Source organism: Spermophilus citellus (assembly GCF_964194105.1).
Source record: "Spermophilus citellus genome assembly, chromosome: 5".
In the NCBI taxonomy this organism is placed as follows: domain Eukaryota; kingdom Metazoa; phylum Chordata; class Mammalia; order Rodentia; family Sciuridae; genus Spermophilus; species Spermophilus citellus.
In genome coordinates this window covers 62,704,976-62,719,560 of record NC_138186.1, presented here as the reverse complement: position 1 = coordinate 62,719,560, position 14,585 = coordinate 62,704,976, and the positions used below count along the sequence as shown (strand labels likewise).

At 40.2% G+C, this 14,585-nt stretch overlaps 1 protein-coding gene across 1 annotated transcript in view; it reads left to right on the top strand.

The window, feature by feature from the left end:
- Window positions 1-14,319, top strand: part of TNFRSF21 (TNF receptor superfamily member 21) — a 72,628-nt gene extending 58,309 nt beyond the window's left edge. The window contains exons 5-6 of the mRNA XM_081295831.1: window positions 10,865-11,093; window positions 12,895-14,319. Of these exons, the coding sequence (XP_081151957.1) occupies window positions 10,865-11,093; window positions 12,895-13,124 (459 nt within the window). The 3' untranslated portion in view covers window positions 13,125-14,319. The remainder of the gene's footprint in view (window positions 1-10,864; window positions 11,094-12,894) is intronic.
- Window positions 14,320-14,585: the final 266 nt, after the last annotated feature.

Here is a 14,585-nt window from a genome sequence, read left to right as displayed (position 1 = left end):
CTAATGTTCAGATGGTGCTGAACTCTTACAGGGTTTGGCAGTGTGTTCTATTGTGGGTGGGTTCCAGCTTTGAAAGAAGAAAGCCCACTTAACTATCCTTACTTCCTTTTTTTGAGAAAGCTAATCAGTGAGTCAGCTCTGGGCTGTAACTGCATTACTGTTGATGTCAGCGAAGGGACAGCTTGCAGACGCATAGGCCAGCAGCTGGGCGGGGTGTGCCCTCCCTGCTCCTTCCCTTCCCTCCATCTAGAGCAAGCCGGTTCTTACCAGCTTTGGCCATTTCGCAGTGCATTACATGGGGCATTCTGTAGTTTCCCCCGCCATGCATCCAGAAAGGAACAGTTCTCTTGCTTAGGGCAAGGATTGGCCATGGACACTTTGACTTAAAGTTAGCAGTAGAGCCTTAATAAAGGTTGCAGGTAGAGCAAAATTATTTCATTATTCTGTATTTTACCAAGTCTAGGGTTGGTGAAGGGGTCTCTTCAAACCATTCCTCTGTGCTTTTGGCATTTTTTTCAACCAGGTTAATACGCATGGACCTATACCGTCTAGAGTCAAGATTCTTGTGATGGCCAGTGAGTTTATCTTGCAGGCTCTGAATTGGTTCCCAGCTAAAGTTCACTCATGTATGCTGGCTGGCTCTGGGAGTTCCCTGAGAAGCTGAGTAGTCTGATTCTGGGGGTTCCCTGAGAAGCTGAGCAGAGCATTTTTAGAATTGCTGTTCCTGTTCCTGCTTCCATACCATGACCTTCAATGACCCAAGACCATCTAGATAGCCAAGGGCCCTCCTGTTGTCCACCTGCTAATTGGTGATATACATTTAAGTGTCAGCAACCTCCTTGCATAGTCTCCTAGGGTCTGGAATGGGCAGAAAAAGAGAGAAGGAAAAACAAGAGGCTATCGCTAAGCAATCAGAAGCCTAGGAAAAGTTTGGGGAATTTTTGTCTTAACAGTTATTTGGCCCTTAAGCCCTCTTTTTCATTACTTTAAAAAGTAAAATCTATGAAACAAAGAAAAATTGAAAGAACAGTACAGCAAATACACATGGACCTATACCATCTAGAGTCAAGAATTATTTACATTTTGGCATATTCGCTTTATCTATGTGAGTGTGTATAAATCTTAATCCATATTTCCATGTCTTAAGATTTTCCTTCCAATTTCTTATAACTGATAATCATTCTTTGAAAGGTTTAGGAACCAGTATTTTCTCATTTCTTTCATCTTTTTTTTTTCTTTTTGTTTGAAAAAAAAATCTGAGAAAATTTGGATTGTTCTTGGCAAGACCTCTCTCTCACTCTGTCTAGGTAGGGTCTGATGAGAATTCACTGGAAAGAATAACTTAAAAGCTGTTATCTCATCATCTGAGACTTTAAGGAAACCTACCCCCTTTTCCCTCTTTTCTGAAGGTGATGAATTTGTTTTATCTTTTAATTTTAATGAACTTATTTGTACTACTGGGAATCAAATCCAGGGCCTTGAACATGCTAAGCAAGCATTTTACCACTGAGCTACATCCTTACCCCTGTTTTACTTATTTTTATAAAGGAGAAATCATTATATACAGGTGTTCTTCAGTATCTAAACTTAAGAATTGGCTAGATTCAGATAAATTTTTTGATCAGGCTGCTAACCCTTACTTTCTGAATGTTCATTTGTTAAATATCTGAAGTCCTGGAACTACATAGACTTGGGTAAGAAAGCCTTCCTTATTATCTGAATTCCTGCTTTCTAAATAAGGAACAATCTTTAACATATCAAGAAGTATTTATGTGCAGGTGCAATGGCACATTCCTGTAATCCCAGCTACTCAGGAGGTTGAGGCAGGAGGATTATGAGCATGAGTTCAAAGATAGCCTAGGCAACTTGGTGAGGCCCCGAGCAACTCAGCAAGATCCTGTCTCAAAATAAAACATAAAAAAGGTCTGGGGATGTGGCTCAGTGGTTAAGCTTCCCTGGGTTCAATCCCTGGGGTATGAAAACAAACAAAAACAAACAAACAAAACATAGGGTGGCAAGAAGGATAACTGGTTGGTGTTTGTTTGTTTGTTTGGGGGGGGGGGTTGTTTCTGTTTTTTCCAGAGCCAATCTTAAAGTACTACATTAACCTATAGATGGTCTGAAATCTTATTTGATCTTGATGGCATGCATGGCTGGGACAGAAAGAGAAGCAAGCTTGAGATAATATCATAATCCTTAAATAGTCATGAATTTATATTTGTGACTATAATTCCTTTGAGATTAACCTTTAGTGGAAATTAAATTTGTTTGTTTTTTTAACTGGTCACTGGCCTGCTGGGATCTGAAATATTTTCTAACAGAAAACAAAGTTATTGGCTACAGTTGAAGTGTCTGATGTTTACAGAATCTCTCATATTTATCTGAGGACAGTTATCCAGCTGGAGTGTAAATCCAACTTAGGGTTTCGGGTTCTTTCAGACCCTGTTTCTGGACACTTCACTCTGGCCAAAGAGCCAGGGCAACTCCTTGTGGCCATGTGTCAGCTTCTAGATGCTGAGTCCAGATGTGAAAGTGACATGGCCCAGCAAGGGGGTAACTTCAAATCTTGACAGAGCTGGTCCTGAATCCTGGTTCCATAACCTTGGGCAAATTGAGCCTCAATTCTTCATCTATAAATGGAGCTAATATCTCAGCAGCAAGCAGATTATAGATATGTTATGCTGAGTCATCTAGAACAGTATTGGTAATGGCTTATTTCTTAAAGTCCTTTTTTGTTCACTGGCTCTGAGTAACAATCTGGTCAACTTATATGGAATAACAATTAATTTCATTTGGATTTAGCAAATGGGCTTCTAAAAACCATGATTAACGGGATGTATTTACACAAACATAATAGAACTTTTCTTTCTTTCTAAGTGTTAGATGAGGTCTAGAGGGAAAGGAAAGTTCAGTTGAAAAGGAGGGTGGCTTTTGACTACAAGGAGCTTTCTTCTGGAGATGGTAGATTTGTCTACATGGAGGTGGGGGAGTAATATCCAAAGAAGGAGTGCCAGGAGTCAAGGGGTTAAGTTTAAACATTTTAGCAGACTTACAAGGAGGATACAGGCTGGGTAATTAATACTTCATTTCAGGGGTCACTGATGCATCAAAGTTGTTAATTAGTTTTATGAAAACAGATTGTGCAACCGCAGGGACACTGTAATTGGATAGTAATTGAAAATAACTCAATGGTAAGCTTTAGTTGAGTGAACCAGTTGTGGGGGTAACTTGGGAAGGATAAAGGAATCTGAGTGGGGTTTAGGAGAATCAAATAGTGGTACTGACACAAGCAATGGAGAAGCCATAATGGAAGGAATGGAAGGAACTAGATGACCTAGTCTAACCTCAGTTTAGAAATGAGGAAGCAGGTCTCATGAGGGAAGTGCTTTTTCTGTCACCATGCAGCTAGTTGGTGTTATATCTCCGTTCTTCCCTTGCAATGATTTTCCAGGATTTTCATGATTGTTAAGGGGCTGTGGGGAATGGGAAATGTGTTCTGAAAAGATGCCTCATGAGGCTGGAGTTCTGGCCTATTCCTGACTGCAGAGTCTATTCCGCAGAGCATGGTGGAGAAGAAAAGTAGACACATCAAAATCTTGTTTCATTCCTATATCCCATGAATGAGGCTTGGAAAGGCTCTGCCATCCCCAGAAGCTAAGGGAAACTACAGCCTTTCCCAGTGTGTCCTCTTAGGGAAGGTCAATCAACAGGGAAGTGAGTTTTCAGTTTGATACTAGAAGTGTTGAGGATTATTTTTGAGCATCAGTTTCTGATTTTGAGTTGGCTGAGCACCCAGAGTGGGTGTTTCAGCTTTAGAACTCTGCTTGGGTTGGGAAGGACACAGCTGAAAATGGGGGAAAGGAGAAAATGACAGCTTTGGCTCATCCCAGTAGAACCCAAATACAAGTTAAACCAGTGTTCCCGTGAATACTGCTGTATTCAGAATGATCAGATCCCCAAATTCCAAGTAAAACTCTGTTTACCTAATCCACTGGGATGGTTCCTTGTGCTTACTGTCTTGGCACTCAGAAAGGAAAGGAAGCCAGCAACCCAGCTGTACATGTGAATTATTTGTTGAGTGAGGTCAACCATACATCTCCCTTCCCTTATCAGTTTGGATTAATAAATACCTGGAAGAACTAAGTGAGCCTGCATGGAAGCTAATGAGGATAACATTTGGGATTCATCTGATCAAAAGAGATGGACTACTACTGCTTAAGAGCATGCAGTGGAACTCTTCCAATTTGGGCTCCAAGGAGTGCTCTTCCTGCCTTACCCTTGCTCCATTCCCTTTTGGTCTGTCTTACTGCCTCTACTTCATTTCCCAAGTTAGTATGATTATCCCATGGCTTTAAAGCAAAAAGAACTGAGGTTTTCAATTTTTTCCAAAGGGGCATGCCTGTAATCCCAGCACCTTGGGAGACCAAGGCAACTTGACAAGACCTTGTCTCTAAATAAAATGTAAAACAGGTCTGGGGATGTGGCTCAGTGGTTAAGTGTCCCTGGGTTCAATCCCTGGAACAGAACAACAAAAAATCTGGTGGATGCATTTCCTTTACAGACTAAGTTTTCCCAGAGGCCATTCTTTTAAGTCTTTTTTTTTTTTTTTTTTTGGAAAGAGAAATAAAACTGTCTTTACTTGCAGAAAACATGATTAAGTAAAAAATTCTTAAAAATCTAGAAAAATAAGCTATTAGAACTAATAAACTAGTTCAGCAAGATTGCAGAATACAAAGTCAATATAAAAACAATTGCATTTATATACTAGAAATGAAGAATTAAAATTGAAATTTAAAAGTATTTTCAATAGCATTAAAACTTCCTGTTTTCCTAAAAAATTTATTTAGGAATAAATTTTTTTATAAATATTTTTCTTTAAGAGAGAGAGAGAGAGAATTTTAATATTTATTTTTTAGTTTTTTCGGCGGACACAACATCTTTGTTTGTATGTGGTGCTGAGGATCGAATCCGGGCCGCACGCATGCCAGGCGAGAGCGCTACGGCTTGAGCCACATCCTCAGCCCCCTTAGGAATAAATTTAACAAAACATTTGTACAATCTGTCAATCTGTATACCAAAAGCTTAAAAAATTGCTAGGAGAAATTAAATGAGACATAAATAAATAAATAAATAAATAAATAAATAAATAAATAAACGAACGGACATATATAACATATTTGTGGGTTGGGAAGACTCCATGTTAAGATATTAATTCTTCCCAAATTAATCTAAAGATTCAATGCAATCCCAAGTCCCAAGAAAAATTCCATCAAATCTTTTCTTTTCTTTTTTTTTTTTTTTTTTTTTTGTAGAAACTGAAGACAATTTATATAAGAAAGCAGAGTACTGAAAGTAGCCAAAATAATTCTGTAAGATAAGAACTAAGTTTGGAGGACTGACACTGATTTCTGTACTTACTCTGTAGCTACACTAATCAAGACAGTGTGGTATTAGTGTAACAACCTATGAAACAGAATCCAGAGGCTAGAAATAGGGTCACATACATACAGATAGCTGAGATTCAACAAAGATGCCAAGGCATTTAACAGGGAAAAAAAATAGTCTTTCAACAAATGGTGCTAGAATAACTTAGTATCTATATGGATGGAGGGGAAGAATCGCAATCTACCTGACACTATACACAAAAATAAACTCCAAATGTACCATTAGGGCTGGGGTTGTGGCTCAGTGGCAGAGTGCTTGCCTAGCACGTGTGAGGCACTGGGTTTGAATCTTAGCACTGCATATAAATAAATAAAATAAAGGTTCATCAAAAGCTAAAAACAAACAAACAAACAAACAAAAACCATTAACATAAGTATAAAAATAAAAACCATAACATTTTTAGAGGAAAACATAGATGACCTTTGTGACATTTGGGTGAGCAAAGATTTCTTAGGACATGAAGAACACAAAGAAGAAAAATCGATATACTGGACTTATCAAAACTAAACACTAACTGGGCACAGAGGCATGTGCCGTAATACAGCGACTGGAGGCTGAGGCAGGAATGCAAGTCCCAGGCCAGCCTGGGCAACTTCACGGGAGACCCTGTTTCAAAGTTAAAAGAATTTTAAAAGGGCTGGGATGAAGCTCAGTGGTAGATCGCCTCTGGATTCAGTCCCCAATACTGCAAATTAGAATAGCTAAATTTAAAAGATTGTCAATACCAAGTACAGGTGTACCTTGGAGATACTGTAGTTTGGTTTCAGATCATTGGAATAAAAGAAATATGGCAACGAAGTGACTCACATGAATTTTTTTTGTTTTTCAGTGCACAAGAAAGTTAACACTATACAATACATATTTGTACATAACACAACACCAATGAAATACAATAAAGAGTGATACAAGGTATGTGTGCACTGGTAAGAATGTGGAATGCCAGAACCTTCTACACTGTGAGTGGGAACACAAACACCTTAACTGCTTTGGAAAACAGTTTAGCAATTTTAGCAGTTTCTTAAAAGGTTCAACAAACACTGTGCAACCTAGCAATTCTTTTTCTAAGTGTTTACCCTAAAGATTTGCATGCCAATATCCAGAGCGGCCCAAAATGGAAACAACCCACATGTCCATCAAATGGATAAACAAATTTCAGTGTATCCATACAATGGAACACTATGCAACAAAAAGAAACAAAGTACTGACACAGAAAAGCCTTATGGGAAAGGACAGAAGCCAGACACAACATAAGAAAATATCTGTCAATTTTTTCATTCATATGAAATTCCAGAAAAGACAAACCTCCAATGATAGAAAGCAGATCAATGTGTGCTAAAGATCAGGATTGGCTGCAAGGAGCCCAGAGTTTTTTCAGAATGATGGTGATATGATGGAAGTGTTTTATGGCATGACTGTGGTTGCAAACCAGCACTTGTCCTAGTTTACTGCCCGGAAAAAGGTTCCGTTGTGCAGCACAGGAAGGAGGAATCCAAGTGGAGCCCCACAGACTCCCAGAGTTGAAGACATGGAGTTATAAAGTCAGAGAGGATTGAGAAGCTGCTACCCCTGTGGGTCTGCGGCTGGACGGTGGCTCTGGGATCCTTGAAGGTCATTAGGGTCAAAAACAGGAAGCAGCCTCATAAGTAAACCATTCTTCACTCTGATCTTTTCTGATTGTGCTCACTGGCTCCTTGATCACCAAGGGGCGAACGGACCCACTGTGTTCGCTTACAATCCTTTTTGTCAGTAGGATCCTTAATTATAAGCCAAGCGTTGTCAGATTGCGATAGGACACTGCCCATGTGGCTCGCTCTGTACTGAGTCCTGCGGTCTCATGCCCACTCAGAACCTCGACCCTCGGGGACCGCCTCCGCGCCGCGAACGTTCAGAAGGGATCCGGGAGAACGAGCAGGGAGGCCGAGGAAGGTTCGGTGGGCAGGCGCCGCCAGGCCTGAGCAGGGTCCTCGCCAGGTGCTCCTGGGGCGCCCCCACCCCCACCCCCGCCCCTCAGCCTGGGACGCTCCCATCCCGGACTCTAGGGAACTGAGCAAGGTTCCTCGCCTCTTCGAGGATCTGCCCACCGAGCAGGACTTCCGCGGGCCAGCGCCCCTCTGCCTCTTTTAAGTCTTAATATCTGCCTAAGCAGTAAGTTGGGGGTTGTATGAACATTTTTGTATCCGTGAACACTTAACAAAAACAGAAGAGCTCAGTCTTGGAGATGATCTTCTAGCTATCTTGTTTCATGGCCACCAATATAAATAAGAGTTGCTGCAGCCACAACATTCCCAAGTTAGCAGAAGGAAAATATACTTATCAGTGATGACTGCTTGTAAAAATAACATGTATTGTTTTTCTAATTGTAAGATTACTATGTCCCCTTAGAATTTAGAAAGCTCAAAGAAGCTTAAGGGATAAGTTAAGTTACTGTACTTTGTGACTCTTTTGTAAGTTTGTATTCAAAACATTTTAAAGGAATTAAGAAACTTTTCTATGGAAATCTGGCTTTTTTGCTTAGATATTTGTCTTCTGTTTAGTATCCCCAAATCTTATCATAATGGTCTTCATTTTTTATAAACTCTGAATACTAAATCATGAATTTTTGTAATTAAAAAAAAAACAATTTATCTCACAAACCCTGGTGACTGTTTCTGATAGGGAGATCACAGTTAACACAGTACAACTACAGTTGCAGTGTTATAAACCAACTTTTATAGATATGGTAAATGGAGGAAAGAAATAAGTTTCTATGTGCAATTTTTTTTTCTTATGGGAAAATACAAATAAACTTCAGACAGATTTGGAACGCAAGCAGCTACTGTTGCATAAAGTGAGAGACAGTTAGTTATACTTAGTAGCTGAGTGGATTTCTAGAAGGATAATTATCATGCTGTCTCTGGCTTTAGCCATGCTTACTGGCTGCATTGTGGCAATGCTAATACCACTCCAAGGACATTTTCATATCTACCTGACTCTGTTCATTACAGGAGAGCATCAGTTTAGTGTTCTGCCTTTCCAAATTATGTTGGAAATTATGTGCTTAATTTCTACCCATAGAACCTTTTGGAAAAACTGATGGGAAGGTTAAAAATGTAAAATTTTGAAATAAGTTCAGGAAATAAGTGGGTGGACTTAGTCTGTTAGCATGTGATTTGTGGGTGGGAATTTCTTTTTAAACAAGAACAGTGCACCATATTGATGGACTGTGTCTTCCAATGTAATGTCCTTGAGAACCAGAAAGTGGACAAATACTCTTTGTCTAATTGAAGACATGAAAAAAAAAGTATCTTGGCATGAACAGCCATGTGCATTTTCAGGAGAAGCGGCACATGCCAGGGCCTATTGAATTAAAAAATTTAAAGCATAGACATAAAACCTGTCTGAGGATCAAAGGAGACCTCTAGGAACAGGTGTTACCCATGCCCGAAACTTGCAGTGGAATGGGAGGCAGGGCGTAGGTGGTGGTTCAGAGGAATAGTGCTGCTAGTATATCAGATGTGTAGAGTAATCAGTGGTCTTATGCAATCTGCAGTCTGTTGCAAGAATTTCGCAGGCCTTAAAAGTTGTAAAAGAGGCAGTCATGTTTGCTTTCTGCCTTATATAACTCTTCAGTATAATGCTTTGAAATGAGAGTCAATGTTTCGGTTGAAGAATTTGAGAACATTTCACTTTAAGTATATGAGGGAAGTGATAGAGTTCTAAAGAGGGGTGACTAATAGCTCCAGGGAGTATGTACACCACTCCCTGAAGAACTCTGCCCCTGATCTGGCCACCTGGTTCCCAGACCTTCATCTGGGCCAGAAGAGCCAATAAAAGGATCAAGTCAACCAAGTAAGCAGGTGCCATAAGTGCCTGCCATAGTTCTCAAGTCTTTTCTCAAATGAAAGGGTCAAGAGGAGAAGTCAAGCAGGCCTTGCTGAGCCCTGGCTTTCCTCCTTTAAACAGTGTGCCTTCTCTGTACTTTCGTCGTTTCTCCTGTAAAAAATAGAGTCACGTCACCTATGTTTTAGTTTTGTGTCTCTGTGCCCAAAATACATGAAAAATTAAAGGAGCAATAGTTTATTTCAGGCTCACTATTTTACTCTGAGGTGAAGCAGTACATCATGGGGAAAGGGCAGAGAATGGGAAAGCAGCCCATCTCCCAGTGCCCAGGAAATGGGGCAGGGGTGGTCACAAGGAAGATGAACCCTTCCAGAGTGTGCCACCAGTGAACCTACGTTCTGCAGCCACAACTCACCTGTTCACAGTTACTACCCAGCCAGTCCATTCAAACTAGGATGGACTGATTAGGTTACAGCTCTTAGAATCCAGTCATTTTGCCTCCAAACATTCCTGTGTTGACACAGGTGCTTCTGGGGGACACCTCATATCTGAACATAACAACCAATTGCTTTATTCTGGTTCTATTGAATCCCCCTGGGACAAGCCACAATCACACCTCACCTAGCCATCATAGGAACATCCTAACCAGTCTTCCTACTTTGATTCTTGCCTTCCTAAAAATCCCCTTTCCACACTCCAGCTGTAGTGTTGTGATGCTCACCATCCCTGTCTGAACCCATCTTCTTTGCTTGTTTGCTTGCTGTTGTGTCTCTGATATCTACTCCAGAATGTAAGCTTGAGTCTCTGTTACATCTAGATCTGCCCCTTACCTGTTCGCCTTACTTTCAGTTGGGCATGGTGGTGCATGCCTTTAATTTCAGTGGCTTGGAAGGCTGAGGCAGGAGGATCAGGAGTTCAAAGCCAGCCTCAGCAATGGCAACTCAGTGAGACCCTGTCTCTAAATGAAATGCAAAATAGGACTGAGGATGTGTGGCTCAGTGGTTGAGTGTCCCTGAATTCAAACCCTGGTATCTAAAAGAAAAAAAAAAAAAAAAGGGAAGTCATTCCACTTTTACAGTGTTCTTTAGTCTGCTGAGGTTTCACAAAGTATCTCAGCCTGGATAGCTTAAGTGACAGAAATTTATCTTACCATTATTCTAGAACCTAAAAATCTGAGATCAAGATATCAGCAAGGTGGTGTCTCCTGACACCTCTTTCCTATGCTTGAAGATGGCACCTTCTCACTGTGTATCATAGGGTCTTCCCTCTCTGTATCTGTGTTCTAATCTCTTCTTTGTTTTATTTATTTATTTTGTGATTCTGGGCATTGAATCCAGGGGCACTCTATCACTGAGCTACATACCCAGCACTTTCCATTGTGAGACAAGTTCTTGTTCAATCGCCTCCAATTCTTGGTCCTCCTGCCTCAGCCTTTCCGAATAGCCAGAATTACCTGCCTGTACCACTGCTTTTGGCAAGAATTTAACAATATTAAATTGAACAAAAGAGTGACTGAGGAGTAATTTTTAGTTTCATTATTTTTCTTCTATTTTCATTTTTAATGTATATAATTAACAAAAATGTTTTCTCCCTCCTACAGCTGGAGACTGACAAACTGGCCCTCCCAACAAGCCCCAGCCCACTTAGCCCAAGCCCCATCCCCAGTCCTAACGTGAAACTTGAGAATTCCACTCTCCTGACTGTGGAGCCCTCCCCGCTGGACAAGCACAAGGGCTTCTTCGTGGATGAGTCCGAGCCCCTTCTCCGATGTGACTCCACATCCAGCGGATCCTCGGCATTGAGCAGGACCGGCTCCTTTATTACCAAAGGTACGATACCCACCAGTGGGGCTCATGATGCACGCTCTGAACTCCCCAGAAAAGCCTCAGGGTTTCTCTGTTGCTGATCCCATGGTCTAGTGACCACTGAATAACTTGTTCTGGAAAACCTGCCCTAAACTCAAAGATAATACCAGCCTCTGCTCCAGAAAAACATCTCATTGACCAATGAGTCTCCACACCTAGGCCTGTGTGGAGAAGTGACTGTCACCCTTTGTCTTCATGATGCTGTCAAATGTGTATTTTGGGAAAAGTCTAATAAAATGTAGTCTGATGGGCTGTGTGTACGTGTGTACCAGGAATTGAACCCAAGGGCACTTAACCACTGAGACATATCCCAAGCCCTTTTTGTTTTCTATTTTGAGACAGGATCTCACTAAGTTGCTTAGGGCCTCACTACATTGCTGAGGCTGGCTTTGAACTTTTAATCCTCTTGCCTTAGCCCTCTAAACCTCTGGGATTACAGGTATGTGCCACCGTGCCTGGCACCTGGTGGGCTTTTTGAAAATTATTTATCAGACTTTCTAAATTCAGGGATATCAAGTATATTGGGAGTCAGAAGTACAATTTTAGCAACATAAGTTGATCCTCTGATTGCTCTAAGCTACATTGCAAATAATGTTTTTTTAAATAATAGACTGGTACTTTTGGTAAACAACTTGCCACTTTTGGTGTGTACTAGTTAGTGTAGGAATTACATGCACTATATTGACGGCAAAGTTTTGTTAGAAATTCCCTAGTTTTTAAGCAGTTACATTAAAATGTTGGTGAAAGGGTTATAGTTTTTATTATACTTTATAAAATTACTATGTTTTATGTACATATTTTTATTTATTTATTTATTTTTGGTATAGATGGATACATCACAATGCCTTTATTTTTATGTGGTGCTGAGGATCGAACCGGGGTCTCGCCCATGCTAGGCGAGCGCTCTACCGCTGAGCCACAATCCCAGCCCCCCATATTTATATTAATATATTTAATATTTGTACAAAATTTTTGTATTTTTGTTTATATTTTATATTTACATATTTTAAAGAGAATGTTTTATAAGTTTAATAGAAGTTAGCGTTTCCTCACCCCAATGTAAAGTATGACCCAAGAAGCAATATTTCTCATTTATGTGTTACTCTCTCAGCAGTTTGAAGTATTACAATGTAATCAGTATGTCAAATAGGCAAACTTCACTAGTTTGAGAGTTTTGATCATTTGGAAAAGGGGCAGGCCAACATACATCTTTGTTTAGTAAGCACATTATTGATGGAAAAAGTAATGAAGATTTTTTTTTAAGTACTTTAACATTTTTTTCCCTGAGTTTCAGAACAATTTAGTAATCATTTGAGTCTAGACAGATGACACATTAATGACACATCAACAACCCATTCAAGCAGGTTCTTGTCTGATCTCTATTGGGCAGATCTTGTTTGTTATCTTATGTTCATGTTTTGTTTTTGGTACTGGGGATTGAACCTAGGGGCACTTAACCACTGAGACATATCCCCAGCCCTTTGTATTTTTTATTTTGAGATAAGGTCTCACTAAGTTGCTGAAGCTGGCTTTGAACTTGTGATCCTCCTGTCTCAAGCCTCCCGAGTTGCTGGGGTTACAGGTGCACCATCATATCTGGCAAAAAAAATTGTGTTTAAAAAAACAAATGTGCCTGATGGTTACACACTCACTGTGAGGAGGGGGGATTGGAGGGGTGACAGGTAGATGTCTCTCTCTAGGTAGCCCCCACTTGCTTTAACAGTCTCTTTCATCTGTCTCTTTTCCCTCCCTCTCTTCCCTGCAGAAAAGAAGGACACAGTGTTGCGGCAGGTACGCCTGGACCCCTGTGATTTGCAGCCTATCTTCGATGACATGCTGCACATTCTGAACCCTGAGGAGCTGCGGGTAATTGAAGAGATTCCCCAAGCTGAGGACAAACTAGACCGGCTATTTGAGATTATTGGAGTCAAGAGCCAAGAAGCCAGTCAGACCCTGCTGGACTCTGTTTATAGCCATCTTCCTGATCTGTTGTAGAAGTAGGGAGACTGCATTCTGAGGATCGTGCTGGAGATTAGTGGCAGGGTGGTTTTGTTTTGTTCCTGACTTTTGTTTTTTTGAGGGTGTGTGTGTGTGTTTAACAGAATATATGGCCAGTGTTTGAGTTCTTTCTTTTTCTTTACCCTTCTGGGAAGTTCGATTTATAAGTCTTTTCAAGGTATAACTGTTGCAAAATATCCACCACTAAAGGTTTTTAAGTTCTGTATTATCTCCGTTTTTGCCGCCTTATGTATTTTCAAAATTGTTCTGTGCACTTTAAATTCACTTAACTTACCATAAATCTCAGTGTGACTTTTCCTGCACACTGGATTATGGGGCTCTTAACTTCTTAAAAGTGTAAATGGCATCTCATGAATTCTATAAGCAGTCTTTATGTCTTTCAACACCTACTTTTCTTTTTCCACACCTACTTTAAAAAAATTATTACTACCATTTTTATTATTGTTTGTCCTTTACACATGTTCTTAAGAATTAAGGAAATTTAAGACCCTGTTGAGTTACTGTAATGCAATTAGTCTTTGGATTATCTTTTTAATATGTCTGTGTGTAGTTCATATTCATGGCTGAAACTTGACCACACTATTGCCGATTGTATGGTTTTCACCTGGACATTGTGCAGAATGCTTGATTACTTGTGCCCCTCTTAATGTTAATATGCTCTGGGCTAGAGAAATGAAATCCTCAAGCCATCTAGACTTGCCGTTTCAGTGGCTTGACACCTGGGCCACCAAAGAATTTGAACTTCATCTTTTAGGGATTGAGCTGTTCTGGCACACATTGCTGCACTTCGGAAAATCAAAATTGAGTGCCAGTGGCACCTTTTCCATAGAGAATTTGCCTAGCTTTGCTTTAAAAGATGTCTGTTTTTATACACACATAGCCAATAGATCCAGTCTGCCCTCAAGGCCTTGATCTTGCTGGATTTCCTTCATCATTCAAACACTTTAATTAAAAATGGCTGCAGCTGTAAGAACTCTTGTCTGATATATTTGCAACTATGCTCCCATTTATAAACCTACTGTCTAATGCTCAGTTGCCAGATTCTAATGCAAAGGTGGTGTGAACTCCCTTTGTGTGTTGGGGGTTTGTGGGTAGTGGTGAGGGACCGATATCAGAAAAATGCCTTCAAGTGTACTAATTTATTAATAAATATTAGGTGTTTGTTACTTGAGTAGTTTGAGTGTATTTCATCCTTAACTGCTGCGCCTTGTGCATATGCTCAGGTTATAACCCTATGATTAGTCTCTTGAAAAAGTATGTGTCTTTTACCTTCCTCAGGGTATCTAATCTGTCAAAGGTGTTTGAAAAGGTACTTGGAGGCTCATAGAGAAGGAAATTTACCAAGCATTTCCTATTCTTTTGAGCTAAACCTTAGGTTCCTATTGTTAAGATTGTCCCTATTTTAAGAACTAAGGATACAGAGGTACAGCAGAGAGG